General features: G+C 37.7%; 1 protein-coding gene across 1 annotated transcript; it reads right to left on the bottom strand.

Moving 5' to 3' along the window:
* Nucleotides 1-8,206: 8,206 nt before the first annotated feature.
* Nucleotides 8,207-22,142, bottom strand: LOC132548303 (uncharacterized). Its single transcript, XM_060212158.1, has 12 exons — nucleotides 21,816-22,142; nucleotides 20,343-20,469; nucleotides 19,111-19,237; nucleotides 18,158-18,262; nucleotides 16,419-16,491; nucleotides 16,094-16,156; nucleotides 15,534-15,712; nucleotides 14,366-14,968; nucleotides 13,944-14,080; nucleotides 12,896-13,003; nucleotides 11,872-11,924; nucleotides 8,207-10,129 (listed from the first exon to the last, which is right to left on the bottom strand). Exons 2-12 carry the CDS (start codon nucleotides 20,451-20,453, stop codon nucleotides 10,123-10,125), a joined length of 1,566 nt encoding a protein of 521 aa, XP_060068141.1. The 5' UTR covers nucleotides 20,454-20,469; nucleotides 21,816-22,142; the 3' UTR covers nucleotides 8,207-10,122.
* Between the last annotated feature and the right edge of the window lie 217 nt (nucleotides 22,143-22,359).

The raw sequence follows: 22,359 nt of genomic DNA, 5'->3' as shown, positions 1-22,359 counted from the left end.
TGCTCGGTGTTGATTCCTTCTTTATTGAGTGGTTAGTATCTATCATCTATGGAGCTCTGCTAGAATCATTGGGATCCACCTAGGATTCTTCTATCGATACATCTACCAACTAGTACCACTCACAGGACGTTGGACTCCTCCACCTCTTTTTATTTTCTCTAATAAAAAAGTTGTAAAAGGTGGTGTGACTCATTAAATACAGTCTCTTGTCACATGCTTCTTCAGCTCCGTTGGTAGAGTCATGGGTTATTAGTCCCCTGCCGGTGAAACCGGAGGGGACTATAGTGTTTGTCTCCATCTGTCCATCTGTCTGTCCGGATGTTGGTTTCCAGACGATAACTTGAGAACAGATAGATGGATTTGGATCAAATTTCATACAATGGTAGTTTATATGGCAATATAGTGTGGGATTTTGTTTGGGGTCAAAAGATCAACTACAAAGGTCACTGTTACTAAAAATAGAATCTTGTCACAATTTAGTTTTCAGACAATAATTTGAGAACGAATTGATGGATTTGATTGAAACTTGATACACTGGAAGCTTATGAGGTAATGATACAGTTTAATTAAAAATCCAACACATCAACTTGGTTCCATGTTAAATCTGTTATTCACAGATTACCAACATGTATCAACATTTAACATTCCAGTGTATTACTCGGACCACCATCTCATTTCAGCAGTCATCAAAATCTGAAATATTTCTGTGGTAACTGTCACCAATTCTCATAAACGTCTACTCATTTTATAGTCAGTCTTTTAAAACAGAGTAAGAATTGTTGTTTTATAAATAATAAAACAAGACACTTCTGATACAGAACAAGTTCTACATTACTTGAAAAAGTAATGTACTGCAATTAGATCATGGGGCCAACATATAAACTTGGATCCATAAGTAAAGGGTTAGCTTATTGCAAACAGTTAAGTAGCATTTGCTCCCATTTGCTTTACAACAGAACATTGGTGGGCTTATTAGCAGACATGGGCTTATTTGCTGATAAATATAATAATTTACAGCAGGGGACGCGTTGCATGCAACACTAACTGTAAGCTGGTTTGATTCTTGTTGTATCTCCCAGCAGGAATGCATTTTTCTGATTCTATTACAAAGTTCTGAAATACTATCATATGTAAAATCTCAAACTTATCAAAAAGCTATTATCCACAGCCAATATTTACCAAGCAAACTATTATCCAAGGCCAATATTTACCAAGCAGGTTATTATCCAAGGCCAATATTTACTACGCAAACTATTATCCAAGGCCAATATTTACCATGCAAACTATTATCCAAGGCCAGTATTTACCAAGCAGGTTATTATCCAAGGCCAATATTTACCAAGCAGGTTATTATCCAAGGCCAATATTTACCAAGCAAACTATTATCCAAGGCCAATATTTACCAAGCAGGTTATTATCCAAGGCCAATATTTACCAAGCAAATTATTATCCAAGGCCAATATTTACCAAGCAAATTATTATCCAAGGCCAATATTTACCAAGCAGGTTATTATCCAAGGCCAATATTTACTACGCAAACTATTATCCAAGGCCAATATTTACCATGCAAACTATTATCCAAGGCCAATATTTACCAAACCAGCTATTATCCAAGGCCAATATTTACCAAGCAGGTTACTATCCAAGGCCAATATTTACCAAGCAAGCTATTATTCAAGGCCAATATTTACCAAGCAAATTATTATCCAAGGCCAATATTTACCAAGCAGGTTATTATCCAAGGCCAATATTTACCAAGCAAATTATTATCCAAGGCCAATATTTACCAAGCAAATTATTATCCAAGGCCAATATTTACCAAGCAAATTATTATCCTAGGCCAATATTTACCAAGCAGGTTATTATCCAAGGCCAATATTTACCAAGCAGGTTACTATCCAAGGCCAATATTTACCAAGCAAGCTATTATTCAAGGCCAATATTTACCAAGCAAATTATTATCCAAGGCCAATATTTACCAAGCAGGTTATTATCCAAGGCCAATATTTACCAAGCAAATTATTATCCAAGGCCAATATTTACCAAGCAAATTATTATCCAAGGCCAATATTTACCAAGCAAATTATTATCCTAGGCCAATATTTACCAAGCAGGTTATTATCCAAGGCCAATATTTACTACGCAAACTATTATCCAAGGCCAATATTTACCACGCAAACTATTATCCAAGGCCAATATTTACCAAGCCAGCTATTATCCAAGGCCAATATTTACCAAGCAGGTTATTATCCAAGGCCAATATTTACCAAGCAGATTATTATCCAAGGCCAATATTTACCAATCAAATTATTATCCAAGGCCAATATTTACCAAGCAAGCTATTATCCAAGGCCAGTATTTACCAAGCAAGCTATTATCCAAGGCCAACATTTACGAAGCTAGCTATTATCTAAGGCCAGTAAAGTACTGTGAATGCCTCACTATTGTGTAGTTGCATTGCTATGGATAAACTTCAGAATAAAGAAGAGGTCTTGAACCTACCTCAGGGAGACCTAATATTCTTACATAGATAAGTATTTTCCCTTTCTCTGTTCCATTTTGTAGATAAACCTCTATCAGACAATATATACGGGATATCTAATGGTTTTGGATTTTGATGCATTTTTTTTTTTGAGTATGACTAACAAGTTGACTGTAAACATACATATGTTTCCGAGTATGACTAATAAGTTGACTGTAAACATACATATTTTTCCGAGTATGACTAACAAGTTGACTGTAAACATACATATTTTTCTGAGTATGACTAATAACTTGACTGTAAACATACATATTTTTCCGAGTATGACTAACAACTTGACTGTAAACATACATATTTTTCTGAGTATGATTAATAACTTGACTGTAAACATACATATTTTTCCGAGTATGACTAACAAATTGACTGTAAACATACATATTTTTCTGAGTATGACTAACAAGTTGACTGTAAACATACATATTTTTCCGAGTATGACTAACAACTTGACTGTAAACATACATATTTTTCCGAGTATGACTAACAACTTGACTGTAATCATACATATTTTTCCGAGTATGACTAACAACTTGACTGTAAACATACATATTTTTCCGAGTATGACTAACAACTTGACTGTAAACATTCATATTTTTCCGAGTATGACTAACAACTTGACTGTAAACATACATATTTTTCCGAGTATGACTAACAACTTGACTGTAAACATACATATTTTTCCGAGTATGACTAACAACTTGACTGTAAACATTCATATTTTTCCGAGTATGACTAACAACTTGACTGTAAACATTCATATTTTTCCGAGTATGACTAACAACTTGACTGTAAACATACATATTTTTCCGAGTATGACTAACAACTTGACTGTAATCATACATATTTTTCCGAGTATGACTAACAACTTGACTGTAAACATACATATTTTTCCGAGTATGACTAACAACTTGACTGTAAACATACATATTTTTCCGAGTATGACTAATAACTTGACTGTAAACATACATATTTTTCCGAGTATGACTAACAAGTTGACTGTAAACATACATATTTTTCTGAGTATGACTAATAAGTTGACTGTAAACATACATATTTTTCCGAGTATGACTAACAACTTGACTGTAAACATACATATTTTTCCGAGTATGACAAACAACTTGACTGTAAACATACATATTTTAGTGATTTTCACGATGACGATGATGAGCTAAAGTAAGATTGTATTGATTTCAACTTCTGTATGTCATCATTATAGAAATCATTGTTCATTAGAAATTCATAATTGCCTCTTATTTATTCAAAACTATTATTTAAATTTGATTGCACACTTTAAGTGTATTTACGATACATGTACTTAACAAGAGGCCCATAGGCCTTAATGGTCATCTATCATGACCTATATATGGAAGACGCAAAATAGGTCTAAATAAATTGCTCATCTTTTCTACAGCTTACATAGAAGATATTGTTCATTAAGACATATTCTGCAAACTTTAAATCATATTCTTATACATGCATTATACAATTGCCATTACTTGTACGTATAGCTTGTTGAAAAAGCAAGCAACAGGCCCAATATTAAGACCTTTGGCCTTTCATTTATTGAGAGGAAGTTTCTTAAGCATTTCAATGCATTTGACTCCTGTGACCTTGAACGTTTGTCCAGTATCTGCACCCTGGTCCTTTAAGTTACTGAGAAGAAGTCTTTATAAGCATTATAAAACTAGCATTTTGAAGCAAAATATTGTCTAATTTCCTCTTTAGGGGCCCGAACCTAAAGTAGTTAGGAGTCAGATCAACTTTCTTAATTTAAGAAATGATTCTCCACGTTAAATAATGTTTCAGACCAAATTTGATTGGAATCAGTTGAAGCATTTAAAAGGATTATAGCGTTTTGAAGTCCAATATGGTCCAATTTCGCCCTGCAGGTTGAATCAACTTTCTGAATTTAAAAAATAATTTCCTACCCTAAGTAATGAATCAGGCAAGCTTTTTGAAATCAATCCAGGCTGAAAGGAAGAGTAGGATTTTAAATTTAATTTTAGCACCTCCTCCTTTGAGGCCCTCAACCCCTAGGGGTAGAATCAAAGTTCTGAATTTAAGCAATGATTACCTTCACCCAATGATGCATCAGACCAAATTTTGTTGAAATCAATCCAGGTATGTAAAAGGAAAAAGAAAAGTTTCGTAAACTTTGTGAAGTACATCTGACGACGCACGAAGACGAAATAAACATATTGGCTATAGGTCATCTCAACCATTCAGGACAGATGACCTAAAAAAAGGAACCTGTATATGAAAATTTGAGAAAGAACCATCCTGTGCTTTGAGATATACCAGGTAACATTTAAAGCAATTTAGTGAGAGACACATGCCAGATTATTGTTATATTTGTGGCCATTAAGGATAATACAAAATTAAATACCCAGCAATTATTTCAACAGTGAATCAAAATTTCAGAAAAGACTGTTATGATCACACTGATAATGTATAGACCTGTGCAAAATTTAATATGCATGAACTTGCCCAATCTGGGACATCTGTAAAACATTATCATTGTGATAATAAACAACTAAAGAGTAGCACACTTAACCCCCTCCCCACAGCAGGAATGAGAGGTTCATTGGTACCCCCTCCAAACAGCAGGAATGAGAGGTTCATTGGTGCCCCCTCCCCACAGCAGGAATGAGAGGTTCATTGGTACCCCCTCCCCACAGCAGGAATGAGAGGTTCATTGGTACCCCCTCCCCACAGCAGGAATGAGAGGTTCATTGGTACCCCCTCCCCACAGCAGGAATGAGAGGTTCATTGGTACCCCCTCCCCACAGCAGCTCCCCCCCCCCCACAGCAGGAATGAGAGGTTCATTGGTACCCCCTCCCCACAGCAGGAATGAGAGGTTCATTGGTGCCCCCTCCCCACAGCAGGAATGAGAGGTTCATTGGTGCCCCCTCCCCACAGCAGGAATGAGAGGTTCATTGGTACCCCCTCCCCACAGCAGGAATGAGAGGTTCATTGGTGCCCCCTCCCCACAGCAGGAATGAGAGGTTCATTGGTGCCCCCTCCCCACAGCAGGAATGAGAGGTTCATTGGTGCCCCCTCCCCACAGCAGGAATGAGAGGTTCATTGGTACCCCCTCCCCACAGCAGGAATGAGAGGTTCATTGGTACCCCCTCCCCACAGCAGGAATGAGAGGTTCATTGGTGCCCCCTCCCCACAGCAGGAATGAGAGGTTCATTGGTACCCCCTCCCCACAGCAGGAATGAGAGGTTCATTGGTACCCCCTCCCCACAGCAGGAATGAGAGGTTCATTGGTGCCCCCTCCCCACAGCAGGAATGAGAGGTTCATTGGTACCCCCTCCCCACAGCAGGAATGAGAGGTTCATTGGTACCCCCTCCCCACAGCAGCCCCCCAACAGCAGGAATGAGAGGTTCATTGTACCCCCTCCCCACAGCAGGAATGAGAGGTTCATTGGTACCCCCTCCCCTCAGCAGCCCCCCCAACAGCAGGAATGAGAGGTTCATTGTACCCCCTCCCCACAGCAGCCCCCCCCCAACAGCAGGAATGAGAGGTTTATTGGTGCCCCCTCCCCACAGCAGGAATGAGAGGTTCATTGGTACCCCCTCCCCACAGCAGGAATGAGAGGTTCATTGGTACCCCCTCCCCACAGCAGGAATGAGAGGTTCATTGGTACCCCCTCCCCACAGCAGGAATGAGAAGTTCATTGGTGCCCCCTCCCCACAGCAGGAATGAGAGGTTCATTGGTGCCCCCTCCCCACAGCAGGAATGAGAGGTTCATTGGTACCCCCTCCCCACAGCAGGAATGAGAGGTTCATTGGTACCCCCTCCCCACAGCAGCCCCCCCCAGCAGGAATGAGAGGTTCATTGGTGCCCCCTCCCCACAGCAGGAATGAGAGGTTCATTGGTACCCCCTCCCCACAGCAGGAATGAGAGGTTCATTGGTACCCCCTCCCCACAGCAGGAATGAGAGGTTCCCCCCCAACAGCAGGAATGAGAGGTTCATTGTACCCCCTCTCCACAGCAGGAATGAGAGGTTTATTGGTGCCCCCTCCCCACAGCAGGAATGAGAGGTTCCCCACAGCAGGAATGAGAGGTTCTACTCTATATAGAGTCTGTACCCCCTCCCCACAGCAGGCCCCCCCCCACAGCAGGAATGATTTCAGCAGGAATGAGAGGTTCATTGGTGCCTCTTTAAGACCCAACATTTTGAACCCTGAAGTTTATTTCCACTATTTCTCATAAAAACAACAGGATATTTTTAACATGTGTCCTTGCTGGTTAAACATTTTGAACTAATTTATATTGACCTCTGTGACATTTTTACTGAGTCATATATTGAATTCTTTGACCTCTGTAACAAGTTATTGACCTCTGAAACATTTGTATAAGGAAAACCTTTGTGGCAAACAAAACTAGTGAGCAGTGATCACATAAAGATACTTCCTCACCCCTGGATCAAGAAGTAAGAGGTCAAGAGGTCAACTTTAAACTTGACCAATGACCACTAAAATCTAATGACATAAAGAACTATAACATGTTTTAAAATCTGTTTCTGGGTTGATGAGAAATCTTGCACATGAGATTATCAAAGATGGACACACTCATGCACAAAGTGATATAATCTCCCCCCCGCCCCCCTCCCCACCCCACCCTCGCCCCCGTCACCATAAGTAGGGGGTACATTAAAGTTTAAAGTTTGGTAAAAAAAAATAACAATAAAGAAAGAGAAGAAACTAAATATGAGGCTTTAACATGATGTATTTACAATGATGTAACATAAAAACATAAAATCCAACGAAAAACTTGTCATTGCTATGTTTCTGCATAAAATTTGTTTCACTTAAAAGTTAGGAAAACTTCATCCACACAGGATTTGTGGATTAGAACAAGGTGTACATTATACATTATCTGTCTGATCTACAATGGTATAGAATTAAAACATATTGTTGAACTTAAAAACGTAAGAAACAATCTACTTTCTAAATGTATGTGTGTCGCAGGATAAAACATTTTGAACCCTAAGTTTATTTCCACTATTTCTCATAAAAACAACAGGATATTTTTAGCATGTGTCCTTGCTGGTTAAACATTTTGAATAATTTATATTGACCTCTGAATACATTTTTACTGAGTCATATATTGAATTCTTTGACCTCTGTAACAAGTTATTGACCTCTGAAACATTTGTATAAGGAAAACCTTTGTGGCAAACAAAACCAGTGAGCAGTGATCACATAAAGATACTTCCTCACCCCTTGATCAAGAAGTAAGAGGTCAAGAGGTCAACTTTAAACTTGACCAATGACCACTAAAATCTAATGACATCAAGAACTATAACATGTTTTAAAATCTGTTTCTGGGTTGATGAGAAATCTTGCACATGAGATTATCAAAGATGGACACACTCATGCACAAAGTGATATAATCTCTCCCCCCTGCCCCCCCCCCAACCCTCGCCCCCGTCACCATAAGTAGGGGGTACATTAAAGTTTAAAGTTTGGTTAAAAAAAATAACAATAACGAAGGAGAACAAACTAAATATGAGGCTATAACATGATGTATTTACAATGATGTAACATAAAAACATAAAATCCAACGAAAAACTTGTCATTGCTATGTTTCTGCATAAAATTTGTTTCACTTAAAAGTTAGGACAAAATTCACCACACAGGATTTGTGGATTAGAACAAGGTGTACATTATACATTATCTGTCTGATCTACAATGGTGTAGAATTAAAACATATTGTTGAACTTAAAAACGTAAGAAACAAACTACTTTCTAAATGTATGTGATCGTCACAGGATAAAATATGTAACATAATATACTATAAGTCCTGATATATACTATATCAGGTATAAATCTAATTCCTATTTCCAGCATTATCATACATGTATCACTCCAGAATAACAGTATGTATCACCATCCAGAACGCCAAAGGTCAAATAGCACCAAGACTTGGAGACTTACCAAAATTAACAAGCCTGAACACCAAATATCACCAGCCATGACTTGGAGACTTACCAAAATTAACAAGCCTGCACACCAAATATCACCAGCCATGACTTTGGGGCTTACCAAGAGTCAACAGGTGACACTTCAAATATCATCAACCAAGACTTTGAGGCTTAATCTAACAACAAGCTACACACCAAAAATCACCAACCAAGACTTGGGGTGACAAAATATCACCAACCAAGACATGGGGTGACAAATATCACCAACCAAGACATGGGTGACAAAATATCACCAACCAAGACATGGGTGACAAAATATCACCAACCAAGACATGGGTGACAAAATATCACCGACCAAGACATGGGTGACAAAATATCACTGACCAAGACATGGGTGACAAAATATCACCGACCAAGACATGGGTGACAAAATATCACCAACCAAGACATGGGTGACAAAATATCACCTATCAAAACTTGGGGTGACAAAATATCATCAACCAAAATGTGATGTGACCAAATATCACCAAACAAGACTTGGGGACTTACCACCAGTTAACAAGCCTGTGACGTGGTGTCAAGATCAACTTGACAGCACTACATCAAACAGCATGCAAGCTGTTGTGAGTTCTGGCCTCAATCTTCTACAAAATTTATCAAAAATGGCATCAAAGTTGGCTTCTAAATACTAATGCAAGTTTACTGTGTGCAGTAAAAATATAGACATGTACAAAACTTTTCTTCTATAAAGGATCCCTTCCCAGTGGGAGAAACTTGTAAAATATATTTTCAATAAGAAATATCCAACAGCTTTATGAATATCAAACTTACACCTATACACAAAGTGAACTACCAACTTCTTAACAATAAGTTTAATAGTAATCTTTCAAAAATACTTCTATTATTAAGAGAGAAAACAATTTATTTTTTCAAAAATTGAACTTCTCTATGGATAACTTGTATCCATCTGAAATAACTTTGTAAAAGTATAAGAAGCAGAACTTATATATGTAAATGTTTTACCATATTACACAAAAGGTTCATTGGACCAGTAGCTGTCCTTACATTAGCAAAAACTCTGAAAGGTTTTGGTCCAAACTCTGCAAGGGTTTCAGTCAAAACTCTGCAAGGGTTTAGTATATCATATCATGTCAATCAAAATGTTATAATCTGAACTATCTTCCACATTATAATCACACACAACTCCAGATTTTTTCATCTCACACTACTCTCAATTTTCCTTTCTCACACTACTCTCATTTTCTAATCTCACACTACTCTCAATCTTTCTATCTCACACTACTCTCAATCTTTCTATCTCACACTACTCTCAATCTTTCTATCTCACACTACTCTCATTTTCTAATCTCACACTGCTCTCAATCTTTCTATCTCACACTACTCTCAATCTTTCTATCTCACACTACTCTCAATCTTTCTATCTCACACTACTCTCAATTTTCCTTTCTCACACTACTCTCAATCTTTCTATCTCACACTGCTCTCAATCTTTCTATCTCACACTACTCTCAATCTTTCTATCTCACACTACTCTCAATCTTTCTATCTCACACTACTCTACTTGATTTCCTCTTCTTTAAAGACTCGAGGCTTTAAATCCATGTAGTTTTCTTGTAGGTATAGAATTAAATCCTGAAAAATTAAGAAATGAAGCATAGATAAGTCACAACATTAGATAAAGTTGAACCTTGTATTCTCTAACCTGTATAACTTGATGACCCAGTTTAATTTGAAGTATTCCCTGCCTAACTTATACACAAAACATTTAAATCAAATAATCAATCATCCATAAAAGTTGTCCCATGGTCCAGTCGAGTTCCAGATGAGAAGGTTCGACTGTCTATGAAATACATACATATGATATTTATTATGCTGTTATGTGATACCTAATACTGTAACTCAGTATAACACATTTGATTCAACAGACCTGAATCACAAACATCTGTAACTTATCTGAAGAATTAACAAGAGGTCCAACAGACCTGAATCACAAACATCTGTAACTTATCTGAAGAATTAACAAGAGGTCCAACAGACCTGTATCACAAACATCTGTAACTTATCTAAAGTATTAACAAGAGGTCCAACAGACCTGTATCACAAACATCTGTAACTTATCTAAAGTATTAACAAGAGGTCCAACAGACCTGTATCACAAACATCTGTAACTTATCTAAAGTATGAACAAGAGGTCCAACAGACCTGTATCACAAACATCTGTAACTTATCTAAAGTATGAACAAGAGGTCCAACAGACCTGTATCACAAACATCTGTAACTTATCTGAAGTATGAACAAGAGGTCCAACAGACCTGTATCATATACATCTGTAACTTATCTAAAGTATGAACAAGAGGTCCAACAGACCTGTATCACAAACATCTGTAACTTATCTAAAGTATTAACAAGAGGTCCAACAGACCTGTATCACAAACATCTGTAACTTATCTAAAGTATGAACAAGAGGTCCAACAGACCTGTATCATAAACATCTGTAACTTATCTGAAGAATTAACAAGAGGTCCAACAGACCTGTATCATAACCATCTGTAACTTATCTAAAGTATTAACAAGAGGTCCAACAGACCTGTATCATATACATCTGTAACTTATCTAAAGTATGAACAAGAGGTCCAACAGACCTGTATCATATACATCTGTAACTTATCTAAAGTATTAACAAGAGGTCCAACAGACCTGTATCACAAACATCTGTAACTTATCTAAAGTATTAACAAGAGGTCCAACAGACCTGTATCACAAACATCTGTAACTTATCTAAAGTATTAACAAGAGGTCCAACAGACCTGTATCACAAACATCTGTAACTTATCTGAAGTATGAACAAGAGGTCCAACAGACCTGTATCATACATCTGTAAACATCTGTGTATCATATACATCTGTAACTTATCTAAAGAAAGATATAAATACATTATTTCTAACCCCTTTACCTAAACATTGACACAAAGTCACAAAAGTTTGAAATGTATCAGGTATCAAGAGGTCATTCAACATCAGTATTGTGACACAAACATCTGTAAATTATCTATTCTATAATCTAAAGTAAATGTATGTCAATATTTCTAACCCCTTTACCTAAACATTGACACAAAGTCACAAAAGTTTGAAATGCAGGTTCCATTCAACACCAGTATTGTGACCTCTTATTATAATCTTAGATATCATGGCTAACAGACAAAGCCCAAGTTCACTCAGTGAGGACAAACAATTAAAAACCACAGATCTGTCAGAAGTCGTTAGTTTGTACAATACGTTACATTCACTTTTTTTCTCTCACTTTTCTTGGTTGTATAATTTCAAAATACTGTTGGAAAATTAACAATAGATCAGAAAATAATACCAAGTTCTTACTTCAAATCCTGAAGAGCTCCCAAAATTTCATCTTTCTTCCTACATTTTATCTCCTGAAAAGAGAAATATGATTAGAAACATTCTTTTGCCGATTATCAAATGTAAACTGAAATCTACCTTACCAATGACACATGATGAAAGTCAAAATGTAATGGTTTTAAGAACATAAAAAACAGGAACAATTTAACAAAATCAGAATCACAATTCAAAATTTCTAAAAAAAAGTGAGCATAGTATGAACAAAAGGATGGTCTACATGGAGACCATTGAAAAAGTACAAGCAAGGTAAATAAGACCAGGTGTTCCAGATGGGTAAGCACCATCTGCTTTATCAACAACACCAGCTATGTAAATCTTGGTCAATCCAAGTAGGTAATGACATGTTCTAATACAGAAATAAAGTTTACAACACGGGAACCACCAGGAACCACAATGGAATATTACCCATGATGGTGACTGTAAAACATTATTTAACTTGCCTAAATAATTTAGCAAATACGCTGCCATGTTCTTGAAAGAGAGCTGATGATCTATCTTCTTCCTTAAATGGCTTTGAATGCTGTAACAATTACATTGATACCTACAACCTATCATCTTGTTATTTTAAAAAGGGTGAGCTTTGACCTTTAACCTTGACAAATGACCAGGAAAATCAAAACCAAGTGTAGACCTTGACAGTGTAACAATATCAACAAAATCTTTCAAGAGTTTCATGAGACACCGTGTACAAAAACTTTAATTTCAAGAACGGTCAAGTGTGACCTCTGACCTTTAACCTAGTGTAATAATACTATGGTGTGACAATGAACTCAATCCCTTGAAATTCTGGAAAGGTGCACAAGACAATTTGTTTGCAAACTGATAAGTATGATTCATGATTACTAGCCCCCACTCCCCTCCATTGTTTGAGATATTGTATTTAGTATACTCATTGCTACAATAGTGCTTTACTGACTGACCTGGATTAAAGTAAATTCCTGAACTAAATCTCAATTCTTTTCAGTCTTTTCGGTCTGCTACTTACCTCTTCTGAGGTCAGCTTGTAACCTTCAGCAACTTTTGCATCCAAGAGTTCAATCTGACGGAGTTTTTTCTCCAGTCTCCTCTTTTCCTTCTTTTTCTCGTTATCAGACTGAAACAGTAAAACAAAAGGAAAGATAAGTCAAGAAAGTAAACCAATTATACATAGTGTATCATCCACACAACATGACAAAAGGCCCAAAGGACCTGTATCAACCATGTATCAAGGAGAAATCGTGATAGCAAGACTGTCAAATTGCTAGCTATCACATTATCTTGAATTGGACACCTGTGGACTACACACAACTCATTAATAAAGTCTTGCCTTGACACACCCATGACAATCATATTGGCCACAGTACCAGCCCAAATTTCATGTACCATATTTTCTGGTATATACGCCACAGAGCCAATTTTAAGCAAGTTTTTTAATTTGATCAACATATTAGCTGCACCAGAATTTAAGCTTAACCCTTTTTTTATAATATGATAACTATTCTGCTGACTAAAGTTTGTTGATATAACAGACAACGTTCATTCAAGATACATAAATAGCAAATATGTCTACGCACATTAGGGCCTGATATTATGTATTGTTTACTAAACACTCTCTCTTTTTGTGTCTGTACTGTTAAATATTAACGAAGGCCCTTTTTTCAAATGATACAGTATACAGGTACAAGTGAAGGTTCTACACTATCCATTTCGGTCACAAACAGGTGGCGGGCAGGAACATGTAAAAATGCTTTTGTCTCATACTGGTACACATTTTTTTCCTGTCCACATTTCAACCATCTAAGAACTATAAAAAACCCATTAGGCTTCCTTACTTTTTATCTAACTGAAATTTCTCCACCTAGTGAAACTTCAGACCAATATCAAGTCGAAATCAGGTGTTCTGAACTATATGCAGTAGCATTTGTTTGAAAGCAAAAGTTCATTGACAAACCAATGATGAGCGCCATGCCATGGCAGACATGGAGACCACAAATATACATTTGTAAGTATTTCTTCAGAGTACAATGTCAAAAGCTGTCCTGTCAATAACATACCAAAGTACTACTTGTGGAGACATTGCCATCGTCAGCATCTGAACTGGAGCTATTGGCTACAGAAGCATTTCCAGGCGAGCCCATGACATTAGGAATAACAAAGCTTGGTGCAGCACCGTTCTTTCTCAGAATGGACCCTGCAAAAGAAAATTCAAGATGAACCAATGAAATAGGAGTGTTATGATATAGAAGATTCAATGGAGTAATTCCAATGATGTGAAGCAATTTTTTCACAATATTTTCAACTCATGAATTCAATTTAAGACAAATGGTTGTGCCAAAATAAGTATGCTGACAGTTTCTGTTCAGGATAAGAGCTGCCATAGGCAACATTGTATAATATGATAACTGTCGCCACCCGAAAATGCCTGTTAATGAAAAATATTAAAATCCTAAATGAAATTAATTGATGCTTTCATTACCTCTTCCTGACCCGCGTCCTAGTCCCATACTGAACACAGAAGGCATCATGCTGTTGGGTAAGCCCGAGGACCGACCTACAGAAGGCATCATGTTATTGGGTAAGCCCGATGACTGACCTACAGAAGGCATCACATTGTTGGGTAAGCCCGATGACTGACCTACAGAAGGCATCGTGTTGCTGGGCAAGCCTGATGACTGACCTACAGAAGGCATCACATTGTATGGTAAGCCCGATGACTGACCTACAGAAGGCATCGTGTTGTTGGGCAAGCCCGATGACTGACCTACAGAAGGCATCACATTGTTGGGTAAGCCCGATGACTGACCTACAGAAGGCATCACATTGTTCGATAAGCCCGATGACTGACCTACAGAAGGCATCACATTGTTCAGTAAGCTTGACATTTGACCTGATGATTGACCTAATGGTTGACCAGGCGGTATGGCCTGAGTTTGTATGGAGTTGGTATTGGTGTTAGTTGCTGCATATCCAGGAGGCGGCCTTGACACTAGACCCCGTCCGACTGATCTTCCACGGCCTTGCTGACCACGTCCTATTGGTTGGGGTCCTTGGGGATTGACCTGAGCAACACCCCGGCCACCTACAACATCAAAATATTTACATACAAAAACACCTTAGCCAGCTGTTACATCAAAAAATCTACATCATTACATAGTATCAAATTTATTTGTTGCTTGCTTGTTGAAATGCACTGGTTGAAATGAATGGGAATGTAATTATCTATATTGATAATCATGATCTGAAATGGTTCAGTAGAACAAGAGAAGTATACTTTTTATTGGCTCATCAAGCCTGGTCTTTCCTCTGTAAACCCATATGTTTCACCCTCATGGAAATCAAAAGATTTTTCCAGGACTTTCCAACATTCAACTCAAGGACTTTTCAAAGACTTTTAAGTGACAGTGAAGTAAGTACACGGTGTTCTTGGCTAATTCAGATATAACTTAAAATTAAAGTTATTTCTTTAGTGGAGGTATCAAGTTACCAATATGACCCTGACCAACTCCACTCTGTGACAGTGACATGACCTTGACCAACTCCACTCTGTGACAGTGACATGACCTTGACCAACTCCACTCTGTGACAGTGTCAGTGCTAATACAGAGGTGGACGGTGGTATCTGGTTGAAACCCAACTTTACCTACCAATTTGACCCCGGCCAACTCCACTCCGTGACAGTGACAGTGCTAACACAGAGGTGGACGGTGGTATATGACCAACATGTGTAGCTGCATTACTGTTATAAGACATATAGGTCTCTGGTTTGGCATGAGGACGACGTAATGTTTGCTCCTCCTCTTCCTCCTCCTCTGGTTCAGGCACCCTGTCAACATATTGCGACTCGCCATTGAAAAAGCCTTTTTATCTATACTTATTGTTCAGTTTAATTACATAATAGTGTAAAAAAACAAATAAAAGAACAAAAAAGAAAGCAACAACTGACTGTGTCAAAAAGGGTATGCCTGTCTATATGGAGAACGGTAAAGTGATTGAAAATCGCAAAAAACAAAAAACAAAAAAAACAAAACAAAACCCAATTAGAATTTCACTAAGAAAGCAAAATCACAGGTCATGATTATATTGTCTTTCTAGAAGATAAGAGATGTGTAGAAACCTTGGTAAATCTCAGTTCTACACAGCATTATACACATATAACCATAGGTCCATATAGTGGAAGATAGTCGTGTGTCCGTGCAAAACTTACCATCTTTCCTCTGATGGTTTGTTAACCTGCGACATATATACCTTCTTCTCCTTTCTTGACATTCTACAAACAAATTAAAGCAAGGTTTTGTTTAAAGTGTGCCATGATTTGATACATTCAAAATGACAAAATCCTTTCCTTCCAATTCATCACTTCACCAATTCATCTCAGGTAAAAATGAGTTATTTTTTTCTCTTCCTCCACCCCCTCCCCTCCTAAATCTTTTTCCTTTTTCTTCTCTATCCTTTCTTCAACCATCATTCTTCCTCTTTGTCCTTATTGTGACACCTAACAATTACCTTCCCTTGGATCTATATATACTTACCCAGCAGTGTTCCGTGCGTTGAGTCTTATGAAATAGTTTGGATCCACGCCTACTCTGGCCACACTTGGAATCTCTACAAGTCATTTTTTTCATTTAATTGAAATATTCTAAACAGCATTTTATAACTGAGAGAATAATTCCCAGTATAAGTTTTAGGTAATAACCAGCAAAAATAAACTCTCAAACTAATCCATCAGAAGGAACAGTAACATAACGCAAAAAAATTTAAACTGCACACATGTAAATGCGTGTCTCATATCAGGTCAACATTTACTAATCGAAGATAAATGACCACGGGTCTGCCTATTTATTATCTGATGCTATTGTGCAGACTACAGCCTCTTATTTCCAAAGCACTATTTCTTTGATGCTTGTTCCGCACTCAAACCAGGGCAGAGAGGATACAGTCTTATCTCTGTTTATGGCTTAAATCTTGATGACAGCTATGTATACTTATAGTTTCGGCATTGATCATCATATCAGTGTGATATACATGTGGAATCTAAATACCACCTATCACATAAGAAACTCTCAGGCACAGTCCATGGCTGTGTTGACCTAGCTCTCTTTCTTCAAATATGGTGAATATTTGAATATTCAAATCAGTCGAAAATGACTCTGTTATTGGAATCTAAACTTTGAAAATGTGACAATCAGCATGAGATATATCACCATTTGGAAGTTAGAGGTCATGCTATGCCTGTCATAGGTTCTTTGCCAGGTAAACCTCTAACATTGTTAGCATAACCAACATTAGTACACCAGTACTCTGACCAGGTGGACGCTGCACACTAAGACCTAAGGCCAGGGGCTACACACTTAGTTCTCGAGCCAGTGGACACTACACACTAAGACCTAAGACCAGGGGCTACACACTTAGTTCTCCAGCCAGGTGGACACTATACACTAAGACCTAAGGCTAAGGGCTACACACAAAGTACTCGGGCCAGGTGCTACACACTGAGTTCTCGAACCTGGTGGACACTACACACTAAGACCTAAGGCCAAGTGCTACACACTGAGTTCTCGAGCCTGGTGGACACTACACACTAAGACCTAAGGCCAGGGGCTACACACTTAGTACTCAGGCCAGGTGCCATACACTAAGACCTAAGGCCAGGTGCTACACACTGAGTTCTCGAACCTGGTGGACACTACACACTAAGACCTAAGGCCAAGTGCTACACACTGAGTTCTCGAGCCTGGTGGACACTACACACTAAGACCTAAGGCCAGGGGCTACACACTTAGTACTCAGGCCAGGTGCCATACACTAAGACCTAAGGCCAGGTGCTACACACTGAGTTCTCGAGCCTGGTGGACACTATACACTAAGACCTAAGGCTAAGGGCTACACACAAAGTACTCGGGCCAGGTGCTACACACTGAGTTCTCGAACCTGGTGGACACTACACACTAAGACCTAAGGCCAAGTGCTACACACTGAGTTCTTGAGCCTGGTGGACACTACACACTAAGACCTAAGGCCAAGTGCTACACACTGAGTTCTCGAGCCTGGTGGACACTACACACTAAGACCTAAGGCCAGGGGCTACACACTTAGTACTCAGGCCAGGTGCCATACACTAAGACCTAAGGCCAGGTGCTACACACTTAGTACTCAGGCCTGGCTGACGCTACGAATTAAGCCTCCAGGTGAGATGAACACTTCACTCTTAGCCCTCAGGGCCATGAATTGAATACAAATAACCCCTTGACCAGAAGAAATACAAACTTACCTTCATCCCAGTTTTCAACAGATTCAAAGTTGCTGCTGTCTGCATAGCGTGGGAGATCAGTGTTACCTTTGAAGTACTGACCATCTCGGTTTTCTTTATTTTGTTCTGAAAGAAATCAATGCACAATGAAAATATGCATGGCTAATTTCTAGTTTTTTTGAGACAGATTTGTACACTAAACCAAAACAACATTAAATATATTTGTATATATCACCCAACATTCTATAATAGACTATCTTACACAAGAGTCAATGTAATATGCAACTTACTAAACATGTTCAAAAATTTTAAACAGAGGATTGTAACATTTCAAATCATTTACGCTTATGGGTTCAATAAATGCCAGATTACATCAGCAAGTGTAAGATTCTGTTTATCACATCACACCTTTCGGAAAAATCAACAAAAATTCTCCAATTTATCTGCCATAAGACAGACTTATTCTGGCATGGACTGTATGTTTTTCTTTATATTAATAATATGTTTATCAAATTAAAGATAATAATATTGAAAATGTTTATTTCACTAATGACCTCATACTATATTATTTAATCAGGATGTTGATATAGAAATGCTTAAAGTCAGGCATGGGTTTAATGCAGGATGAAAACAATATTTTTTGATAAAGAGGTACAGGTGTGCATATTACATTTAGCACCACTGTATTCTATATTCCATCTGCAGACCCTTTACTGGAAGAATATTTTATATGAAATAAAAAGGAAAACTTATACCATAGTATTAAAGTTAAATCCTCTCACAAATGTCTTTTAAGACATGGATGCCACAGTTCCTAATTAGGTAAGTATCAGGGCTTAACGAAGTGCAATACACAATAATTGTGACCTTGAACATTTAACCCTAAAGCACAAACTCATTCTTGGTATTTGAAAGGTCATTAACATCCCTCGAAAATTGGGCCCAGTCATGCATGACTTGGACACTTGGCTTACCATGAAGAATGGACGGTTCTAGTCGTGCTTTATCTGGACAGTTGACCATGTGATACCTCAGCTCAGGCCTACGAACTTCATGACGGGCGTTGTATGGGCATACAGCGAAATCTGCCCCCGGATGGTTCTGTGACATTATATTAAAGACATGTTCTTGACAATATCACGATGCACAAATTGAACATCAATGTGTTGTTTGGACATACAGCGAAATCTGCCCCTGGATATTTCTGTGATATTATATAATAGACTATTACTTGACAAAATCATGATGCATAGATTAAAAATCAATGTATTTCACCTGAATTTCGTAACTGTCTGCACATGTAAAATTTGGAAAATATATGAATACTTTCTAAATAACTCTTTTTTATCAAATGGACACAGCCTACATCACCTGTAAAAATGGAATCAAAATATCACTATACATGAAGACCTGGACTACAGAGTATGAGTTATCTACCCCTGGAGTCACTAAGATACTGGCAGTCTGTTTACATAATGTAACCATTGCAAAAGTTATGTTTGTGATTAAATATCAGATAGTTCATATATTCGCTATGATGACTGAACATTCCTTAAGGATAAATCTAAATTACTTGAGCATTGAAATAGATGTGTAAAGGTCCATTCTGTTTTAAATGGCTTCATAGTTCACTGTCCTGCTACTGTTTGTAAGCAAACATGACTTAAAAGTCTAGCTGAACAGCTATGGATGTTCTTTCTGGTGACACTAAAACTGTCCAGATAGTGGCCTCTATGAATATTTATTCATCATCAACTGTTTATAAGACTATCAAACCAAAATTTTGTGTGAAAGACTAACAAGAGGCCCATGGGCTTACGTAGTCACCTGACTAATCTCTACCAAACATATTGTCAACCTCATCAAAGATCTTATTGATATAAATATGTTGGCATTTACTCAGATTTTCATGTTCACAATGTTAAATAAAACTTCAAAGGGTCATAACTCTGTAAAACAGTCTTGACTGAATTGGTTCCATTGTCACACTCATCTGAGATCTTAATGATATAGGCTGCATACCAAGTTTCATCAAAATCTGTTCATATTTACTGAAGTTACTGTGTTCACAAGAAAAAGTTAATGCACAACGACAAACGAACAACAGTGGCCAAGCTCACAATGAGCTATAGTCAGGTGACTTAGAGATATTATGCATTATATAAGATAAATCACCTCTAAATGATTGGTATGTAACATCACTTACCCTACGACACTTCATCATGTGATACTGCATCCGTTTAGCAGCAATCATGTGCACCTTGTCATAAGGGCACTCAATCATCTCTTCTGGGTCGTAGACCTTGTACTGTGCCATGACTGTGCTGTGTCTGCTACAACGTAAATAACGACATACATGCATGGGGTAATCTAGAATTGTGGGATGATACCGATTGTGGAAAGAAGGGAATTTTTTAACTATTTTCAGAAATGAAGACGATTTTAGACAGCCATTAATTATGGTAATTAGAATTCAAAAGATAAAGTTGAAATATTTAGACATACAGGAGGATTACATAAACAAATTATGAAAATGTTGAGGTTACATTGATATTGTTTTCACAATTGCGTACCAGGTAGTTTGAATTACATGCACGTTATTTGATAATATACTGATCAGCTCTGTTTGGGGGGAAAATTCCCCCTTTTTAGGGACATTTACTCCGTCTTCAGTATATTTTCTTGACCAGGGATTTGTTTACATTCAGAGAGGAAAACGTACCACTAAGTAATTACTACCCTTTTCTGGTAGTAAAATTTGTCTAAATAAATCAGTGACATTCAAATATCTGAAAATAATTACATCTCAGATTGACCAATTGATGAATCTCTTTTCTAAATAATATGTAAGTGGCCCATCAACAAGTCATATAATGCTTCAATAATTGTACTTTTCATTTTCACTATGTTCATATTATCAAGCTATATACATGCATAGGCCTGTGGTCAACTGTGCACATGTAACAATTTGATTGGATGGAGGTCATTCAGGGTTTTTTCTTGGAACTCTTAAATGTAGAAATTGTAATTTAAGAGTTAGGGATTCACATTATATATGAGATACTAACTTTCACAATGAACTTGATTTTACGACAAACACAAAATCTCTAAATTATGATGGTTTTAAAGAAAAACTCACTTCTATTATTTACTTTTTGTAAACTATGATGTCAGAAATATGTAGGGAATTGCTTCTAAATCTGTGGAACAAATAAAAAGTAATTTACGAGTTATCTTAATTAACAGTATATTCAGAGTATGGTAGGTAACGTCAACTGTATTATACGTCCCTGGCAACGTATACAATAAACAATATAGGTTATATCCAAGTATGTGCTGTAGCGGGAGTTACATAATAAATAAATCTACAGTGAATACCTTGGTACCCGACCCTAGACTGTATAAACACGAGTATGCAATATCTATAGAGAAAACCATTAGTTTTTTAATATTTCAAGTGATTCAAACGTTCATTCAACATACGACCCGATTTCGATAAAGCATCACAACACGCCCATCACAACACAAGGGCGACAGGGCGAAGCTTTTCAACCGCACTATTACACAACATTAACATTAAAAACGACGCCTTTAATACAACACAGACTGTGATAGTTCGTGACAAACACAAAGCGAAACTATGCCAGTCAGTAAAACTAAGATTCGTTTTACAGCTTACCAATGTCATACAAGCATGCGTGTTTCTCTCTCAGAGTCCTGTGTTATTTGTGGTCATGTAGAAATTGAGGGAATTTCCCTTATTTTTTACTATGAGCGCCATCTGTGGTCGCGTTCGCGTAAGCAGTTGAAAAGGTCGGACCGGTTGAACCTGCAACACTAGGCACAGATCGGGACCGAGGCTGGACTGTGGAATATTTTGCACGTGCAGTTAGATGGGTCCAGTCGTACATGCCCGAAACAAATTTGCTGAATATCATTAGTTTTCAGAATTTCACCATAAAAAGTAGCACTCACATATTTTCGGGAGCGTTATGCTATAAAAATGTGTGAAATTGATGGTATCTTGATTTAAGTGAATTGATTTATGCTTGACAAGACATTCCGAAACTGCGCATTTTTCTCTTACATGCATCAGGTCCAACATCCGGAACAAGTGCGTTCGCATATAGTGGAATAAATCCAGATCACCTGAACCGTTTTAACCGGGTTGCGCCAATGCGCCTTTGGTCACTTGCGCTTAAGTGGTTGATTCGATTTTACTA

Source organism: Ylistrum balloti, unplaced genomic scaffold (assembly GCF_031769215.1).
Source record: "Ylistrum balloti isolate Yb309-2 unplaced genomic scaffold, AGI_CSIRO_Ybal_v1 Utg370008, whole genome shotgun sequence".
Lineage (NCBI taxonomy): Eukaryota > Metazoa > Mollusca > Bivalvia > Pectinida > Pectinidae > Ylistrum > Ylistrum balloti.
The sequence above is the reverse complement of the archived record's forward strand: the minus strand, read 5'-3'. Positions and strand labels throughout refer to the sequence as shown.